The sequence below is a fragment of the Cardiocondyla obscurior genome, linkage group LG20, assembly GCF_019399895.1.
Source record: "Cardiocondyla obscurior isolate alpha-2009 linkage group LG20, Cobs3.1, whole genome shotgun sequence".
NCBI lineage: Eukaryota > Metazoa > Arthropoda > Insecta > Hymenoptera > Formicidae > Cardiocondyla > Cardiocondyla obscurior.
In genome coordinates, this window is record NC_091883.1 from 937,243 (window position 1) to 956,645 (window position 19,403).

The 19,403-nt window shown below is 32.4% G+C and overlaps 4 protein-coding genes across 10 annotated transcripts; 3 read left to right on the forward strand and 1 right to left on the reverse strand.

The window, feature by feature from the left end:
* The first annotated feature begins 1,017 nt into the window (after positions 1 to 1,017).
* On the forward strand, positions 1,018 to 5,347 carry LOC139110375 (ubiquitin domain-containing protein UBFD1). Of its 3 annotated transcripts, XM_070670128.1 has the most exons (8): positions 1,018 to 1,194; positions 1,616 to 1,697; positions 1,867 to 2,007; positions 2,521 to 2,898; positions 2,979 to 3,169; positions 3,278 to 3,466; positions 3,555 to 3,781; positions 4,781 to 5,347. In XM_070670128.1, exons 3-7 carry the CDS (start codon positions 1,995 to 1,997, stop codon positions 3,663 to 3,665), a joined length of 882 nt encoding a protein of 293 aa, XP_070526229.1. In that variant the 5' UTR covers positions 1,018 to 1,194; positions 1,616 to 1,697; positions 1,867 to 1,994; the 3' UTR covers positions 3,666 to 3,781; positions 4,781 to 5,347. The 3 variants fall into 3 exon arrangements, with proteins under 3 accessions (XP_070526229.1, XP_070526228.1, XP_070526230.1); XM_070670127.1 differs by lacking the exon at positions 1,018 to 1,194 and having other exon boundaries at positions 1,513 to 1,697; XM_070670129.1 differs by lacking the exon at positions 1,018 to 1,194 and having other exon boundaries at positions 1,513 to 1,697; positions 1,867 to 1,923.
* Positions 5,348 to 5,486: 139 nt separating this feature from the next.
* LOC139110374 (uncharacterized) lies at positions 5,487 to 8,028 on the forward strand. Of its 4 annotated transcripts, none has more exons than XR_011546989.1 (2): positions 5,487 to 7,683; positions 7,870 to 8,028. XR_011546989.1 is itself a non-coding variant. In XM_070670126.1 (2 exons), exons 1-2 carry the CDS (start codon positions 6,497 to 6,499, stop codon positions 7,550 to 7,552), a joined length of 972 nt encoding a protein of 323 aa, XP_070526227.1. In that variant the 5' UTR covers positions 5,487 to 6,496; the 3' UTR covers positions 7,553 to 7,863. The 4 variants fall into 4 exon arrangements, 3 of the variants coding, with proteins under 3 accessions (XP_070526227.1, XP_070526226.1, XP_070526225.1); XM_070670126.1 differs by lacking the exon at positions 7,870 to 8,028 and having other exon boundaries at positions 5,487 to 7,252; positions 7,337 to 7,863; XM_070670125.1 differs by lacking the exon at positions 7,870 to 8,028 and having other exon boundaries at positions 5,487 to 5,994; positions 6,120 to 7,863.
* A 54-nt stretch (positions 8,029 to 8,082) lies between these two features.
* On the reverse strand, positions 8,083 to 12,149 carry Wbp2 (WW domain binding protein 2). Of its 2 annotated transcripts, XM_070670131.1 has the most exons (6): positions 11,907 to 12,145; positions 11,081 to 11,415; positions 10,772 to 10,924; positions 10,335 to 10,499; positions 8,901 to 8,986; positions 8,083 to 8,463 (listed from the first exon to the last, which is right to left on the reverse strand). In XM_070670131.1, the coding sequence occupies exons 1-6, from the start codon at positions 11,960 to 11,962 to the stop codon at positions 8,428 to 8,430; spliced, it is 831 nt and encodes a 276-aa protein (XP_070526232.1). In that variant the 5' UTR covers positions 11,963 to 12,145; the 3' UTR covers positions 8,083 to 8,427. The 2 variants fall into 2 exon arrangements, with proteins under 2 accessions (XP_070526232.1, XP_070526231.1); XM_070670130.1 differs by lacking the exons at positions 8,083 to 8,463; positions 8,901 to 8,986 and having other exon boundaries at positions 9,746 to 10,499; positions 11,907 to 12,149.
* Positions 12,150 to 13,004: 855 nt separating this feature from the next.
* Positions 13,005 to 19,343, forward strand: Ent3 (equilibrative nucleoside transporter 3). Its single transcript, XM_070670114.1, has 10 exons — positions 13,005 to 13,518; positions 13,843 to 13,997; positions 14,192 to 14,320; positions 14,440 to 14,514; positions 14,779 to 15,002; positions 15,113 to 15,224; positions 15,366 to 15,536; positions 15,695 to 15,882; positions 16,129 to 16,369; positions 16,509 to 19,343. The coding sequence occupies exons 1-10, from the start codon at positions 13,349 to 13,351 to the stop codon at positions 16,913 to 16,915; spliced, it is 1,872 nt and encodes a 623-aa protein (XP_070526215.1). The 5' UTR covers positions 13,005 to 13,348; the 3' UTR covers positions 16,916 to 19,343.
* The last annotated feature ends 60 nt before the right edge of the window (positions 19,344 to 19,403 follow it).

The window sequence follows — 19,403 nt, forward strand, 5'->3', positions numbered from 1 at the left end:
GTAAGACCGACAAGGAAGCTACGCGTAAGTGAGCGGGACAGGCGACGGCGCTATTTCTAGCCATTCGCCTATCACGCTCATTCCCGCTCACAAATAAATTTATATTTCAGTTTTCTTGTGATTGGAATACTTGGAGGGTTACAGATTTTTTTCTGAACTTCTGTATCTCGTGAAGGAGATTTTTGCGGCTTCCTCGAGGGTCCCGTTGGCTTTTCTATATAATTTCAACCTTCTACTTTCGCTCCACAAAATCCCAAGCCTGTGAATCAACGCAAAGTATTTTTAATTCGACTTGTAAAAAGTGACAGGTATGTGTTTTAGATTAAAAGTAGAGTTACTCTTAAATAAATTATTTTGACGCTTCTAAGTTAAATTCTTGACTTAAATTCGGTTTTATTAAGTGTGGTAAAGTGTCCACGTTACAATCCAATAAGTTTTTTAACTCTAAAATAAATATACAGGGTATCCCAAACATACGTAAACAAACTTTTAGGGTAGATAGAACGTCTAAAAAAAAACGAAAAGTTCTATACCGTTTTCTAAAATTCTTACTCGTTTTTAATAAAAAAATTAATTTATATACGCGCAAGAGCGACAAAGAAGCGTGGACTGAGTGAGCACGCGATAGACAGCGACGAGTATCGCTTAAAGAGAATGGGCGAAACTAGCGCGTAGCGAGCAAGACAAGGAGACAACGCGCGAGTAAGGCGATGCGACGACACACGAGCGAAATGAAGCGACAACGCGCGTTGTCGCCTCGTCTCGCTCGTAGCGCGCTGACTTCGCCCATCACTTTTAAGGTATACTCACCGCTGTCTATCGCGCGCTCACTCAGCGTACGCTTTCTTGTCGCTCTCGCGTGTATATAAATGAATTTTTTTATTAAAAACGAGTAAGAATTTCAGAAAACGGTATAAGACTTTTCGTTTTCTATTTAGACGTTCTATCTACCCTAAAAGTTTGTTTACGTATGTTTGGGACACCCTGTATATTTTAGTTATCTTGTGATTGAAGTACTTGGAGGGCCGCAGAATTTTACTGTGATTCTATACTTGGTGAAGAGGAGTTCTGCTGCTTCCTCGAGGGACCTGTTGGCTTTCCATTATAATTTTTTCCTTCTACTTTTGTCCCACAAAATCTCAAGCTTGTAAATCAACGAAAAATATTAATAATTTAACTTGTAAAAAGTGACAGGTATGTCTTATAAATTAAAATAAAAGTCTTTTAAAGTTAATGATTTTGAAAGTTGTGAGTTAATTTTTTAACCCTAATTCGGTTTTATTAAGTCTAGTAGAGTGCCCACGTTTTATTTAAATAATTTTTTTAATTTTAAAATACATCGATAAAGGTTAGAAAGATCGATGAATTTTTGGCGACGGTGGCGCCGGGAACATTTGGTAGACGGATAATTTTAGAACTACCAACATCTATATTGATATATATGTCACCATTGATTTTGGTAGTTCCGAAAAATTCTGTTTTTCACATGTTCTTGGCGCTACCGTCGTCGCAAATACATCGATCTTTCTAACCTTTCTCGATGTATTTTTTGGCGACGGTAAACCGAATTACCGGGAAAATTTTTATCACATTTTATTCCGAGATTACTCCACAGAGATGACCAAATAAAAAACTGTAACGGCAACAAAGCACCAAGATGTAATACAACTAATTAATATTTGAGACAGTAAGAAAAGGTAAGGGCGAAGGACACTATGATTATAAATGTATTTCTACATTTTATTAATAAATTAAATTAAGTTTTAGTTAAATATGTTATTTTTAATTTTAAATATGTCAATTGTAAATGTATAAAGGACTGTCATTAATTTTCTATTTAATATCGAAAAATATCGTAAATTATAGGTGCGTGTACTGCCTACACTTCATGAGTGCATGCTACGGCCTACGCTAGGTTCAGAGGTTAGTCCGATGCTTTTGTCGATAACGAAGTAAGTAGAAAATTGTGATTGGTCAACGGAACACGGTTCAACATGGAGTACGTGGGTATGTGCTGAGTCCTTGTTTATTTTTCGTGTTTTCCATGAAAATTTTCGACGTCTGATCATTCTGGGACCCCACTTTTTTCAGTAGTCTTCTTTTCCGTCCGGGCAACAAATCTGTTTGACAGACGACATGTCGCATATGTCTTTCAGAACGAAACACCCTTTCGCTGGTCATTGTTTGTGCATGCCGTATAATTTTGTAACGCTGACGCTCGGTCCTCAGCCTCGAAACCTCGCACATTTGTAATTAACTATCCGAAATTCTTGATAATACAACGTGCGTTTTTGTTATTTATTTGCAGAAAGTTTGCTAAATAAATGTAGCTTAAAACACTAATTTTTTACCGGTTAAATTCTCAATACAGACGATAGTTTCTTTGTACGTTTGAGTCATTTGACTCTCAATTATTTTATTTTCAAGATAGCCGTGCGAGTCATCAATATATACGTTCTCGGCAAACAAAGTTGAAACTTTTGGCAGTTATATCATATTCATGTGTACCTATTTCCTTAGATACGATAAAAGACGACAATAATGATAACTGTTGCAACTCGTCCCCTTCGGAATGCTTGGAAGTCACATCGAATGCAAAGCCCAGTGAACATTCAGCAACAGATGCTAAAGAAGCCACAATGGAATGCGAGAACAACGTCAATAACTTACAGGATACAGACGAAACCACTTTGCAAGAGCCATCCAGAGAGAGTATAGACTTCACAGTGATTTACAACAAACAGAAGATTAGTGTAAATTTTCCTTTAGATGGTACAGTTGCTGAATTAAAGACACATTTGCAAAAAATTATCTCTGTACCACAAGCGATGCAGAAAGTTATGTTCAAAGGATTAGCCAAAGACGATCAGACTCTTAAAAGCTTGGGAGTCACAAAAGGTAACAATCTTTCAAGAGTCATTTTTAAAAGCATATCTGTGATTAATAAAATTAAAAACAGCATTATGGCAAATGTGTAGGTGCCAAAGTCATGATAGTTGGATCAAAGTTAGATGATGTATTGGCTGTGTCAATTCCAACGAAACAAGACCTCATCGACGAGGCTGTTTCGTCAGTGAACAAAGAACCTCTTTCACAACAAAAAGTACACAGGAAAGTTTTAGATAAAGGTATACCAGAAGACGTGATGCCAGGAATATTAGATAGCAAGGTTGTTTAATCTATATCTTTTTATCTCTGTGCGTACGCGCACGCGCGTATTAAATATATTTAACAATGAAACTTATTTTGTCATAATTAATATATTAATGTATTACAGGAACCTTTGCCTGAATTTCCATTAGCTGGAATGTTAAACAAATCTGGAGGAAAAGTCAGATTAACATTTAAATTAGAACAAGATCAGCTTTGGATCGGTACGAAAGAAAGAACAGATAAAATACCTATGAATTCGATAAAAGGTGTGCATAGTGAACCTATTCACGATCATCCCGAATATCATATTATGGTATGTATGTCGTTTAGGTTATTATGTATTATCACAAATTTAATAATCCTTAATTAATTAATCTCATAATAATCTTAAAAACTGACAGGCAATACAATTAGGTACTACGGAAGCATCAAGGTATTGGATATATTGGGTCCCTGCGCAATACATATCGGCTATTAAGGACGCTATACTTGGCAAATGGTGTTACTTCTGATCGATAATGGCTGGAAATTTTGAATTCTGTAAAGCTTAATCGGGTGTAAACATTGATACAAATGTTGCTGTTACATTGACATAAAAACTGTCAACTAGTCACACACATTTCTAACAGTAAGTAATAATTTATTTTGAGTTGCATTATTATTGCAGAGAATACCTAATAAACTTAGTCTGTCCCATTAAAAAAAAAAAAAAATAAAAAAATAAAAAAATAAAAAAAATTACTACTTAGGTGACTAGTCTTGATTTATTGATTTGTTGAGGAAAAAAAAGGATATAATCATGCCAAATGTTTTATATTTTCATAGTTCAGATTTAAGTGTATACCCTGAATTTTCTATACTGCTAAAAGTACGGTAGTGCTGAGAGCTGTGATTAGTAAAACTTCCATAATTAATACTGTGTTGTGATAATATTACGTCTATTTTTGACAATATAATTAAAAAAAAATTTTTTATCGAAATACATCTACAAATTTTATTCAAAATTTCGAAAACTATTTAATTTTATTTATTTACAAATCCTTTTTACAAAAAAAACAAAATATTTTAATGTGGACATTATAGACAAATTTTAATTTTTAAACAAACTAGTATTATTTATATTACTTGTTTCACAAAGTAACAGTTTTTATGAGACTCGTTTATATGTCGATTAACCCTTTCGTTGCAAAGAGCATTTATTCTTAACAAAAATCTAACTTGCGATTAAAGAGACTATTTGGTAACAACATATAGTTTACTCTCTCCAGTTTTGAATATTAAAAAAAATTATATTTTGAATATCACAAATTATATCTCGAAAAATACTTGTAATTAAATATAATTGCAAGTAAAAAAAATCAATTTGTTATGACTCCAATGTGGTGAAAGGGTTTAAGTCAAAACATAGCATTTACAAATTTTTGAGGTTCTTATTACATATCTATGCAACTTACGATTTGTTATTATTCATTGATACATTTTTACATAACATTTAGTTTATCAATTGTTAATTTGATTTAATATGTTTGATCATATGTGTATAACATTCATATACAATTCAAAAACTGTATGAGGTCTATTCTTGGTATATGTTAAATTTTAACAAAATTTTATTTTTTTGTTGTAGTTTTTACAACAAAAAAAGGGAATGCGCTTGCGCGCGCGCGCACACACACATACACACATACACCCATGAACAGGCATCTTTTTTGCATAATATAGACTGCAGCACATTATATTACCATTGAGCAAAGCTACAGTCTTTGTAACCAGAAAATGAATTGATTGATAACTTTACACTTCAATTCATTGTATTAACTTAACAGCAGATTGACAACGAATTTTGTGCTGAATAAAATTAAGGAAAATCCGTTCAACATTTTGTGATTGGCCTAGTAATTAGTAACAAAGTAACACAAAACAAGAAGAGGTCAAAACAAACAAGTCCACGCATTGCTACATCACAAGAATTTACGTATTAAAAAAAATTTATGTGTACTTTCTAGCGTTGTACTGCTGTAAATTAGATTTTATACCATTTGAATTGTATAACCGCAAGAATAAAAATAAATCAAAATTTGTAGTACTCTTAGACGGTAAAGTATCGTCGAGAAATCTACTTCGGAAGTCGGTTTGAATGGGACTTGTACATTAGTTGTGTGATTTGATAAAATAAATACTTGTGACACTTTTATTTTTTCTATTGTTTAATCTTTTTAATCACAATTTTACCCTATTTAGAAATATTACGCAGACTACATAATAATAACAACAAACAACTCATCTTGTATATTTTTCGTCAGTGCGTAATCTGATGCGAAATACATCCAAGTGTGCACGTGTGTCGTAATGCTGTTTTTCTTAATGGAGAGCCGGAAGACGCATCTGTTGAGCACGCGATGCAGGAAACGTCTTGTTAAAATACTCAACTGCGATTCTGAAGCGGACCTCTATTCTGAGACAGATGTGAATGCCATTGAAAGGAGTCCCCACCAACCGGGAGATGAAAGTTACCGTCGTATAATCGACAGCAGCTCTGAAGCTCTCTCGCAGTACGCGTATGTAGCTCAAGGACGGGCAAGATGCTGCGTGTATGTACATTGGAAGATAGATATGACGTTTGCGGTGGTTAGCTTATACGTGGCCGTAGCGTAGTGTGCGCGTAGAGTCTCACACCAAGTGCGACAGAGCAGCATTAGCGTAAGCACCGGCCACGGCCACCGGCTGCCGAGGGAGGAGATCGAGATGAAGTCACGTACGCTAGCCGCCGTCGCCACAGCAAATGCCATATCTGCCTTTTATTCTACAAACGTGTAAATATGGGCTGAATCATTTATCATCGTATGTATAATTTACATTTTTAATTGACGATTTGTCTTTGCATAAAGATCACTGCGCTAGGCCACTATGTGAAAAATAACGTAGAGAGATATTGCGTGGAGCTTGCAATTTATATAATAATTCAGATATCTTCTGGCAGTCCACTGAGAGTGTAAACACCAAGATCTAAATGAATCAAATGATTCATATCTTGTACAAATATACGTATTTGTTGGAACAATGATAAGGAATGTCAGTATCGATGCGATATGTGTATTGACTATACGTTACAAGCGATTATTAAAACCAGGTACAAGTGGTGGTGTTATTATAGTAATTACTATTGCTAATTTATTGTTAAAAAACAGTTGAATTTGCAACACTGATTACGTTGCAGTACGTAGTACAAAAATGAGAGAGTGGAATATTAAAAAACGAAAAATAAATTGTGTATCTGCTTTATTAACAAAGTGATGCATACAACTCTGTTTTAATATATGTATAATAACTTTTCACGAGTAAAATGAAAGCAACGGAAAACGAGAAGAATGAAGAATTCGTACGAGAAGCGTTTCTTAAATTGACTGAAAATTATATTCAACACGGGGCTGTGATAAACGATTTAAAATTTATTACTATGACTAGTAATGTAAAAAGTGCCAAGAACCATGCAATACGTTCAAAGAAATTGCTGGTAATGCTGCTCGTGTCATTGTTTTGTGGCGTATTTTATAATTATTATTGCACAAGTATTGTTAAGAGTTTTCAAGAAACTCGGTGTCTACTGCCAAATAATTATCTCGTGTGGGAGTTGACGAGACCGTTAACGAATTGCGATTACTGTCGCAACGTTGATGCACCATTAATCTTGCCAAACTTGACTAAAGATGAATTTCGCTTTTATTCTTATTCATCCCGACCTATGATAATAAAGAATGCGGCCAATGACTGGCCTGCGCGTAAAGAATTTACTCTAGAATTCTTTCGGGATTTATACGAGCGTGTCGAGGGTGCCTACGAGTCGATAGAAGAGGAGTGCCAATTTCTGCATTTCAAGAGCAACTTCGTAAACTTGCGTCAAGTGTTTGCGATGAGCGAAGATCGAGCGTTGCACCGAAAGGGTGAGGATCCCTGGTACGTCGGTTGGAAAAACTGTCATCCACAGATTCTAGATGCAATGAAGCAATTTTATAACGTGCCCCACTTCCTGCCGGATGACGCGGAGATCCCGTACAGCAATTATATTTTTATGGGATACGAGGAAGGAGCCGTTATGCACGTGAGTCTTGTGGATATAGATAACTATTCGCGTACCAATTGCGTCATCAGTATTAACAGGGTACCTTTAATTTTTATTCCACAGCTGGACTATATATCGAGACTTATGTGGCAGGCTCAAGTAATAGGTAACAAAACGTGGTTCGTAGCCCCAACGCCGGAATGCAAGAACGAATGCAAATCTTTCGAATTCTCCGTCAATGTAACGGACGTTATACTATTGGATACGCGGATTTGGTATCACAGTACTTACATCGAGAAAGGAAATTTCAGTTTGACAGTCGCCTCCGAATACGGGTAGACTTTTAAAATTATTCACTCGGCCCAGAGCATATGTTTATAATGTACAAAAATTGCTTTTCGATTCGACATGATTCGAGGCAGTTACTTTTTATCCTCTTGCAAACATCGGTTGGAGAAATTCAGTACAATGTATGTATGTTATTCTCTATTCAATATTAATTATTCTTTGTTGCACATTGTTATCTCAATAAATAAGAATAAAAGTATACTGTCAAACAGAAAAATTAAACTGAATGCATTTAAAACCAATAGCCATTACATTTATGTAAAAATATTTACTTGCAATATAAATTTTATCGGATTATTTCTTTCTAGCCTGTGGGAGATATAATTTCATAAAATATATTCAAAGATCGATATTGATCTTTCTTTTTATACTCTACTACATTGTTCGATTGTACTTTCGACTACAGTGTCATAATAATATATTATGTATTTTTGAGACTTTTAATAAAGATTTTTATACACACGTAAGTATATGCATTCGTTTATAGCAGCAAATTCATGGTTGTACAAATCATTTACATATTTACATGTGTGTAAAGATTTATTCCAGTAATCATATAGACTCGTGTGAAACACAACAATTATTTTCAAGTAATAACATGTACATAAGAAATTATTATTAATACTCGCATTAATACATAGCAATATTGTTACAAATGCAGTAATACCTGTGTGTGCCTTAACTTGCATAGTTGTAACGAGAAAAACCTAGTGCAGTTCCAACCATTCTTGAACTTGTGTGTTTGGTTTGGATTCAAGAATTACCATGTAACAAACGTCGACAGCGTAGAAATTTGCAGTGTTCGCATAAAGTGGAATGCATATCAATTGCACTACATAATTAGCTTGTGTGACGCGATACATTTTTCACTGATATTTCTTTGTGTAGGCTGGTGGACTCTCCTGAAATATACCGGTAAAATTTATTATGTTACATTTATTTCAAACACACTCTAATATGCACGAAAATATGTCAATGTTTTATATATAAACAGAATTAAAGTACTCTATCCTCGATACAGATGTCAATATAATTGCTGATACACGACGTGACTAAATTTTTGACGTCTATTAAAACTTTTAATAAGTTAAGTTGTATTGCTTGTAATATATGATAGAAGCACAATTAAAAATAAAATAAATCAAAAGATTCCATTTTATATCAAACAAACTCATAGATTAAAGAAAAATAATTTTTTTTAATGTTTTTAGAAAAAATATGTTTATGTGACTAAAAATATACATAATTAATAAAATTAACATATTTGGAAACGTGACAAATACAAATTTTTGGGCACTTAATTTAAACATTTTAAATGTATCTTAAATATAAGACTTACGTAATATTCCGGTGGTGGAACATAAGCGCATTGTGGTCTATTAGGATCATAATATGCGCTCTGTGCAGCTTCGGCAGCCTTTGCATCTAATAGAAGAAACAAAATGCCAACGTGGAATAAATACAATTAAATACAAATAAAATATAAGGCATTACATTATTATCACATTAGATTTTTATATTAAAACACGTATTGAAATTAAAAACTAAATACCGTTTTGTAAATTAAGTTTAAAAATACAAATAATAACATAATTAATTTAAGATTTATAAATTATACATAACGAATCTTAAAATAAAAGGTGAAAAATTGCGATAAACAATTTTTCCATAATGTAAATTTATATTAAATAAAGACCATGATTGAAAATCGTCAACGTTATGTTATTATCAATAACGTACAAGCAGGATCTCTAGTTGGCGTTCTCAATTCATTTTGCTTGGGCATGATTTTTTCGTTCAAGACTTGATTTTTAGTTAAATTGATTTTAGTTAAAAAAAACTGTTTAACAATCGACAAAAACATTTGCTTATACACTCGGATATATATAAAAAGTTATATATTTAAAAAGGCACAATGTAAAAACGTGGGTAAAGAAGTGAATTTAAGACGCGTAATCTGTACTATAAATTTGTCTGTCCAAACCGTTTACTGATCTACTGACAACTACGAGATAATAATTGAGTGAAGTGAAAGCCAATCTTATTTCAGATCGTGTAAGGACACGTTACGCAAACGTATTGCCTAATGGTTAAAACTTTCAAGTTTAGTGAGTGTCCGTTCACGTAATCTTTTAAGTCCTCCAAAATTTAGTATTGGCAGGTTTAAATAAAAACAGCGAAAAATGATCTTCAATCATAATTTAATATTATATTATATTATATTATATCCATATATATATATATATATATGGATATATTAGTACGATACGTTTAATATATAAATATATAACGTATGTACATTGTAATTTTACGGAATTAATGTATATAAATATAGATTCTGTTTTATATTCGATGCAATTGCAAAGGGTATATTTCGTTATATCTTTATTAACCGATATTTAGAAAAATATATATACTTGTTCTGCACAAGCGTATATATTATTTCCGAAGAATGTTTAGTACATTCATCTGCATTAATAATTTGTTCGTAAATCCTTTTGGTGTCTATCCAGTTGTAGTAATTTATAATTTGATGACGATACATATGCGTGCGTAGATACATATATATGTATATATGCATATAGTTATATAATACAAAATATACAGATATACATGCATATACATATATTTGCTACAACTCGTTAGTATTGAGGTGGATACGGATTGTAAGATCCAGGCTGTGTATAGCCGCTTTGTGGATGCGCCGAATACGGTGGTGGATTAGGCGGATAACCACTATAAGGCGGTTGTCCATAACCTCCGGGATACGCACCTGCATGGGACATTGGCTGGCTGTTGTAATTTGGATTGGCCCACCCAGGAGCTCCCGGTTGACCTACTGCTCCAGCGTTTTGATGTGGCGGACCGCTCGCGTATCCATATCCGGGTTGTATACCAGGATACGGTGGTGGACTATCTGTCATAAAGACTGTATTTCCTAGAAAAGAAGAGGCGAATTAATTTTACATAAAGTGGGCCACTAAAAAATATTACAAGTGCCATTTTTTAAGATAGAAATAAGTTCACTTAGTAGTTAATGATCTAGAGCTTTGTGTATTAAATTAATTTTTACAATTTTAATTTTTAATAACTTTAAGAACAAGCGATAAAAGATAGGTGTCTTACAGCAATATTTAAGATTGTAAAATATTTCTTATACAGCTAAATTAAGAATTCTAATAAAGTGGAGTTGAAAAGTAGATATTAAACCTGGTGGAACATCTGGGAATACATTAGTTGGAGGCATCCATCCATAATATCCAGTTGGAGGAGGTTGGTAAGCAGATGGTTGTGCAGGATACCAATCAGATAATGGAGGTGTGTAAGGTGGTGGGGCATCATTCACTGGACCATTACGTTGAGCTAAAATATGAAACTTGATGATACTTTAATCTTGTTTTCTGACATATAAAAAATAAGAAAGATCTATGTACATATATAGCGATATAGAAAATGTAAAATATAAGCATTAAATTTTTTTTTTTAATTCATATTTAACATCAATCATATTCATCTTACCCATTGCTGCAGCTCTCAACAAAGCCTGAGCAAATTCTACTGCACCTCCACTCTTGAATCGCAACTTAAACTTGCATTCTCCAATCCAATTACCATTTGGCTGGGCTCGGCATTTACCACCTATGTAGTTAGCACCAAATACTGGCTGTTCCAATCCTACTTCGCTCAATGTTATAAATGGAAAACTGAACGACTGCATCTTTTCCTTTTGGTCTTTAGCATTGAAAATCATCCTGTGCGTCGTTAGATATAACCTGCCATGCTTCTTTCCAACAAACTCTGCTTGCTCTTGCCCATGAAACTCCATATTGACATTGTCACAGAAGAGTATGATACTAAACGTAATTAAAGTAAAAAATTAGTTGACGTTATCGTAACTCAACAGAGTAAGTCTTACAACACTAAGAGCCAATTGCTCCAGTTTCATGAGAACTTTATTTGCCAGAAATGTGTATCGGTTTTTATCTCTTTTTTTTTTTCTTTTTTCTTTATTTTTTCCCTAAATAAATAAAAACACATAATATATAAGGTAAAGTTAGGTAAAGTTACCACAAAGTTAAAACAATCAGCTCCAATACAGGTACAAGAGTAATTCGCGGAACAGAATAAATAATTAAGCGAGTGAATCGAGTCTAAAAGTCGTATAACTGCAGCTTTTCGCACGTTTGCGAAGCATAGTATTAGGAACTTGGAAGTAGATAAGCCAGTATCGGCGAAAAGATTATGGCGGTATTGCGCGGCGGAAACGTCACACTTGGACATTAATCGACATAGATAATTCTTGGCGATTATTGCGTGATTTCGTATAGCAATTTTTGTTGCTTACCACTCGCCAGAGTGGAGAAGAACTCCACCGTTGGCGTGTGCCGTGTTCAACGACATATCTTTTCTACGTCAGACACTTGTGAGAGATGTTGAAGCTGTTTACGTTGAAAAACGCTCTCGAGACTCCTCCTCAACCCTTCAAGGAGCTGCCGGAAAGTGACAAAAAGTCTCGGATCTCGAGCAAATCAGAGTATTTAGACTAACGTGACGTTATACGATGATATCATCCTTTGCTTCCAGATCACGGTGAATAAACCAAGGTGAAACGTCGCGCATTGCGAAAAGCGGCTCTTATCGATAACAGCGAATGGTTGCATCCGAAAGTACAACCGCTCACTGAACGTTCAATGAGTTCTTACATCTGATTGAAACATTCTTCAAGATCTGAAAATATCTACCAATCAGATGCAAGAGCTCATTGTGTGCTTCCTGCGGTTTGTTACTAGATGCACTTATTAGTTATTTCTTGGCAAGTTTTGATTGGCCGATTAATAAAAATTAATCGCATTTGCGAACCTCGTAATCGATTTCTCTCAGTAAATATTATTATTCGTTAGATTTTATTTTTACTACGAATTAAGCGGGTAAATTTAGTTTCAATAAAATCCGCTATGAGTCGTTGTTGTCTTCACTTTAAACTTGACAAGTCAGAGAAAAATTATTTTCAATAGTACAACTCGATAGTTATAACACTTTCCATTTACATCAGCTAGCACTTAAATAATTCTCACTTGTAACTTGTAATTGTGTATTTTTTTCAATGTCAATAGAATTATTATATGTTGTTTTTATTAGTTTAATTTCTTATATGTATTTACTGCATAACAAAATTGAACCAATTATATTTCTTATGAATACGCGTTATGGGTTATTTAAAAGTATGTGCTCTGTGGCATATATATTTTTTAAATACTTTTATACACTTTATGCAAAAGTGTGTGTGTGCTCGCGGCTTTTATTTTGAAGTAAAAGCCGCGAGCACATGCCCACTTTTGCATAAGAGAAGTCGAATTTTTGCACCGTCTCTTCGACGATATTATAGAGCGTGACGAACGGACCGGACTGTTATAATTGAACATGCAGACAACGGGATTACCTACCAAATATATAGTATAATAGACGTCGGCTGTCACAGCTGTATTTACATGATCTCGTGGGCCAAGCGATGGGCACCGGGCCACCGGGGTGTTGGAAGCTCGGCGCGCGCAGAAATCAATGTCGTAAATGTCAAAGCATGCGCTTAAGGATAAGAAAAGCATTCGGCGTATTGCGTACGAGGAAATAAATATCACAGTGATCGAGTGAACAATTCGGGTATTCCAGCGGCAGAAACCGAACTAGTTTGCGTTTACCATGGATTAATAAAGCTCAAATACCGAGCATCAGATCGCCGTTCTTTTTGAAAGCTCACCTGTCGACAACTTCTCGTCTTCCTCCGGCAATATGGACGAAAACTTGAGCCGGGGATACGTCCAGCTGGGCAAGGCCAGGGGCATAAACGAGTTCAAATTCTCAAATGGATTAACGCACCTTTCACCGCCCGTGGACAAATGCAATTTCATTTACATGGCGTTGATTCTCGGCGGCATAGGCTTTCTCTTACCCTACAACAGGTCTTGCAACAATGTTATTATGCGTTGTGCACGTTGATATTAATTTAACACAATTAACACTCCAAAGTTTGGATTTACTATATACGTTCTGTTTTTCACAACAGCTTTGATTACTGTGAGAGGATCAATGATTAATTAAAACTTAATATATGTATATTATTAGCTGTTGTATTGCACAAGTGGCTTTTAATTTAATTGATTACTTGATTAATATACGTCGATTGCGATCTACTATAATAGAAGATAAATTTTATAGAAACACTAATTAAAATTAAATTTAACTTTGCGATTAGTATTGACAATTGTGCCAATTATCTGTTGCAGTTTCATTATAGCAGTGGATTATTTTCAAGAGAGGTATCCAGGAACTACCGTTATATTTGACATGTCTGTCGTTTACATTATTATGGCTTTTTTTGCAGTCTTTGCAAATAATATTCTAGTTGAAACTCTGTCGCTGAACACGCGAATTACATTTGGTAAGATTTGCCATTAAGTTAATTAAGTAACAATTTGAAATTCTTTTATGATAATAAAATACATTTTTTTTTTTTTTATTAAAAATTGGATTATACATATAAGTAAAACAACAAGTCACTTCAATTTACTTGAATTATTTGACACAAGGATAGTTAAACATTCTCAAGATATTAATATATGGTATAATTTTTAGGATATCTGGTATCCTTTGTTACATTGAATTTTGTGGTAATCTGTGAAATTTGGTGGGAACTTTTTGGTGTTGCAACTTCCTATACTATTAATTTAGTTGCTGTTGCTGTAGTATCGCTTGGTTGTACAGGTAAAGTTAAATAATCATTTATTAGTTAATATTAAATAATAGAAAAACATTGCAAACATTTATTTAAACATATTTGTTAATACTATATAAATTTAATTATATTCTGAATAACATTATAGTTCAGCAATCAAGTTTTTATGGATATACATCAATGCTTCCTAGTCGATATACTCAAGCTGTAATGACTGGAGAAAGTGAGTGTTACTGAGATATGAGATTATTATTAAATATCTCAAGTGATTAGATTTTATTTCTTTTTAGCGAATTATTTAAACGAGCTTTTAATTAATTTAAATTTGATTTGTGATTAAACTGTTTCAATGTTTAAATAAAAATAATTTTTTACATATGTGTATTAATACTCGATCTATTACGTGAATAATAACGTTGTATAATCCTTCAAATTATTAGATAAAAGATATTATGTAATATGTATGAATCATATTATATCGTTTTAGGTGTCGCCGGTTTTTGGGTGTCAGTCAATCGAATAATAACAAAGTCTTTACTTAACGACGAACGTGGCAATACATCTATGTTTTTTATTTCGTCGAATATGGTGATCTTATTATGCTTTGTGTTGCATCAAATAGTACGAAAGACCGATTTTGTGCAATTTTACATAACGCTATGTCAGGAAAGAAATCGAATTACATTAGAACCAACCGAAGATGTCGGCCTGGTGTGTAGTCAATCATATATAATATCTTTTATTGCAATTGAAAATTAGTCATATCAGCAAATTTTTATAAAATAACTTATTGACTTGATTCGTTTGTTCCTATTAAATAGATGGATCCGTTGGATCAAGTTGGTGATCCTTCAAAAGGACAGTATGGGGTATTAAAAATCCAAACGAGTCCGTTGGGAACAGAATCGGCAAGTGGAAGCGCAGATTTAAATGGTAATTGAGAATTTTCTTGAAAACTAATTATACGAACATAGTTTTTTTTTTTTCTTCTTTTTAAAGAATATTAGCATGAAAAAATATTACTTTACACAAAGAACGATGGGATTATTGACAATACATACAACATTGTTTCAGCAAGTGGACAATATTCTGCATTTTCGTTTAGCAATCCAGTATATGAACCTAGTGCTCCTTCGGGCAATCCGCCTGGTAGCGCTGGGCCAACTTACAAAGTTGAAGATGTCGTAGTTATGAGGGGAGCCTATGGAACACAAAGCACGAGCACGCCATGGTCCGGTATAAAAAGTAAGAAACCACCAGTTTTTAGTTACAAAATAAAATTTTATATAATGCTATTTTTTACATGATATAATGTAATGTGCGACATGCAGCGTGTCACATATGCACGTATTGTTAGGGTTACGATTAGGGAGAATAAAAATAAATGACTTAAATATTTTTAGGAGGCATGCTCGCGAGGCTCGAAGTCGCCAAATTGATCTTTCCTTATATGGCCAGTATTGGAGCTGCTTACTTTGTAACGCTTTGTCTGTATCCAGGAATTGTATCTGAAATAATATCTTGCAAATTTGAGTCATGGATGCCAGTCATTTTGATGACCGCCTTTAATGCTTCCGATTTGCTCGGCAAGGTATTACTAATTGTTTCAATTGTTTATTAAAATTTTACTGCTTTATTCCTTTTCTGAATTTAATATATGTATTTATTATCTAAATTTAAATATAATATATAGTTATAAAAAATGTAATACGTTAAAACAGTAATTAAAATATTGTCTTTTAAAGACAATACAAATGAACATAAAACGATGAGTAGATTAGCGAGATTAAAATATTTCTTATATTTTAGAAAATTTGATTTTTGTTTTTTTTTTTAGGTATTTGCTTTGATACCTTATGAATGGAAGCGAACACAGCTGCTTTACTTCTCTACCGCACGAATCATACTTATTCCTCTATTTCTGCTTTGTGCCATTCCACGTGGTGCTCCTATTCTCTCTGGTGAAGGATATCCGCTTTTATTTTCTTTGCTACTTGGCCTTACAAATGGCATAGTTGGCTCCATACCTATGATCCAGGCACCTAGTAAAGTACCAGAAGAACATCGAGAACTTGCAGGTATACATATATAAATCTAATTATTTCATTAAAAGTATTAATAAATATGACATATAAAAAGGATTTGTAAATAAAAATCTTTTTACTTACAATTATTTATCATTCAAAGATATCTTAACACTTGCTATTTTGATACAAGGTAATATCATGACTTTGTCATACATTACCGGCTTGACTATTGGATCTCTACTGGCATATATGATGGATGCTTGCCTTGGACCACCTGTACAAATCAAGGACGTGTGTTCGAAGGTGGCAAAGATTCAAGCTGGTCAAACTGCAACAACTGCATTAGCTAATGTAACATCAACCATTCTAACAACTGCAATCTCTTCCACTTTACCTATCGCTGAAAGAACAACGATGGTACCAAAGCCGAAAACTACCGATAATATACTAACCACTATCTTGATGTCCACATTATTGTCGAACAGCACTGTGAGCTTATTAAACGACGGAGGATTGTTGGATGCGTCAACGACGGCCTTACCGGCAAAGATCTTAGCTAATGTTACCGTGGCAAGTAATGCAATCTTGCAACATTAGAACGTATATGTGTGCGTGTGTGTGTGTATGTATGTATGTGTGTATGCTATATTAAATCTGGTGCTTTCACATAAAATATATTATATGAAAGGAAAAGAATGTTTGTGCGTGTTCTGTGTGCACGCGTATATACATGTGTATATTTGTGATCGAGTATGTGTTGAAAATAATAGTTAAAAAGTTATTACAAGGCTGAATATTAGAACGTTAGACTTAGACCTAATCTTTAAATTGATATTTTGTCATATAATCACAGATTTTGATTTTATTTTTTATTACTACTCTTGACATTAATTTTAATTGTCCTGTGTATACGTATACAAGTAATTTTTTAAAAAGATAAACCATAATATAATTTTATTGTATATAATTGTACAATACATATAGTATGGATAACTCATGTTATCAAAATATGAAATTTTAAAACTTTTAAGTGTTTCACGAGAACGAAAAATTTTACGAGAAGAATATAAATTTTGGAGAAATAAGTATTAAAATAATATTAAAAAATCGTTAAAACTAATTACATATATGGATCCCTTCATACGTGTGTGTATGTGTATGCATCTGAGTGATTTACATGTATATTATACATAAATTGAACAAAAAATAAGGTTTAAAACTACATGACGTAAACAAAAAGTAAAAATATTTATTGAGTTTAGTACAGTAAAATACTCCTGCTATTCTTGTAAATTGATAACATAATATATTAACAAATGCTAGTTTGCAAAAAGAATTTAAATTTATACTTAGTTTATTTTATGAAAATTTTTATTTAGACATACTTTGTATTTTATATATTTTACATTACTGTTACATATAACATTTATTTATATGCAAGTTGTAATATGGTTTTATTCAAAATTGTTTTAAAATATCGCTAAATTAAACCTAACGCATGCACAAAAAAAAATCGAGATAATTATGTAAAACGTTGAAATGTAATATAATGAACAATTTGCGAGAGATATGCGGGATTTCGAATGTTTCTTTTTTATTAGAGTATTGCGTGTCTTTTATTTCACATTAAAAAATTATTTTTTCAAATAATTTTAAAACAAAATGCTAAAAATAATGAAATTATTGTTATTTTTTTAATAAAGAAATGATTATATGTTACTAATATTCTTATTTTATATGTCTTTTTGTTATTGTTTCAATGTATAATATATTGTTAGACTCTTAATAGTTGAAAACTAAAAAAATTTTGCTGATAAAGTTATCGCACTAATATATTTTGTCAAATTGTTATATGCATCTCCATGTGTGAATATATGTATAAAATATAAAATACATATATAGTATGTTAGACGTCATAATTATTTTACATTCATTGAATACATTCTCTAGATGCATTTTTTTTTTAATAATTATATTTAACTGTGTCATTATGATTATATCAATAGACAATACTGAGCAATAATTGACAATTAAAAAATTTATATTTATTATTTTAATAAATTAGTTTATCATCGGTTAAAATTCACGTATGATACAAGTTCATATTTAAATAGGTTAGTATATCTAAATGCATTATATAAAATTAATATTCATCTAGCGAATGTGGATGTGATATTACAATGACGTCCATACCATTTAATGAATGAAAAACTTCACTTTCTTACATGTGCGCGCACATACACACACACATACACGCGCGCGCGCGCGCGCGCATAAACACAACACGGCAAAATATTTCTTCTTTATGCTCCTTTAGCTTCGGTTAGTCAAGTTATCTGCTCATATCTGATTATCATCATACATATCTGATGTTATGTAGGAGATGTAATTAATCAAATTGTTTATAAAAGTAAATTATAGTCAGCGATATGATTAAAAAAATATATAATATACTCGATTGTGTGACATTGATCAAATATATTTCTCAAAGTAAAAAAAAAATTAGTATATATTCAATGAAATAATTCTTACATAACTATTCTGTTTTAAGACTTTTAAGATTAATGAATAAAAAATTTATTGTTCCAATAACGAAATATAAATTGTAGTAATGGTTCAATGTATACGTCGAACATGATTTTTTTAATATTGTTGCTAAGAGATCAAAAATAAAAAAAAAGTTTTGGATCGGAAATACATGAAATAAAATCGAAAAAAAAAGAAAAGAAAAACATTTATAATTAGGATAGTCGAAAAATTAAATCGACGTTCCAACTTAACCTAACACCTTATTTATACATAAAAACGGGCCAACGTCGGACGTAATTCCTTTTATTTACAGTTTACATTATCGTGTGTTTTCAGAATTATATGTACTACATACAGAGTATAGTATAGCGAAGTAACAACACTTGATGTATTTCTTATTGATGAAAAACGCTTCAAAAACTACAATATTTTAAAATAAATGCGTTTAAATATTTTATTTTTATAAAAAAAAAAAAAAATTTTTTTAAACAGTAAATATTATTTTCTTTTTTACATTTTTAACCTACTTTTATTGATTTATAAAAGAAAATTTAGA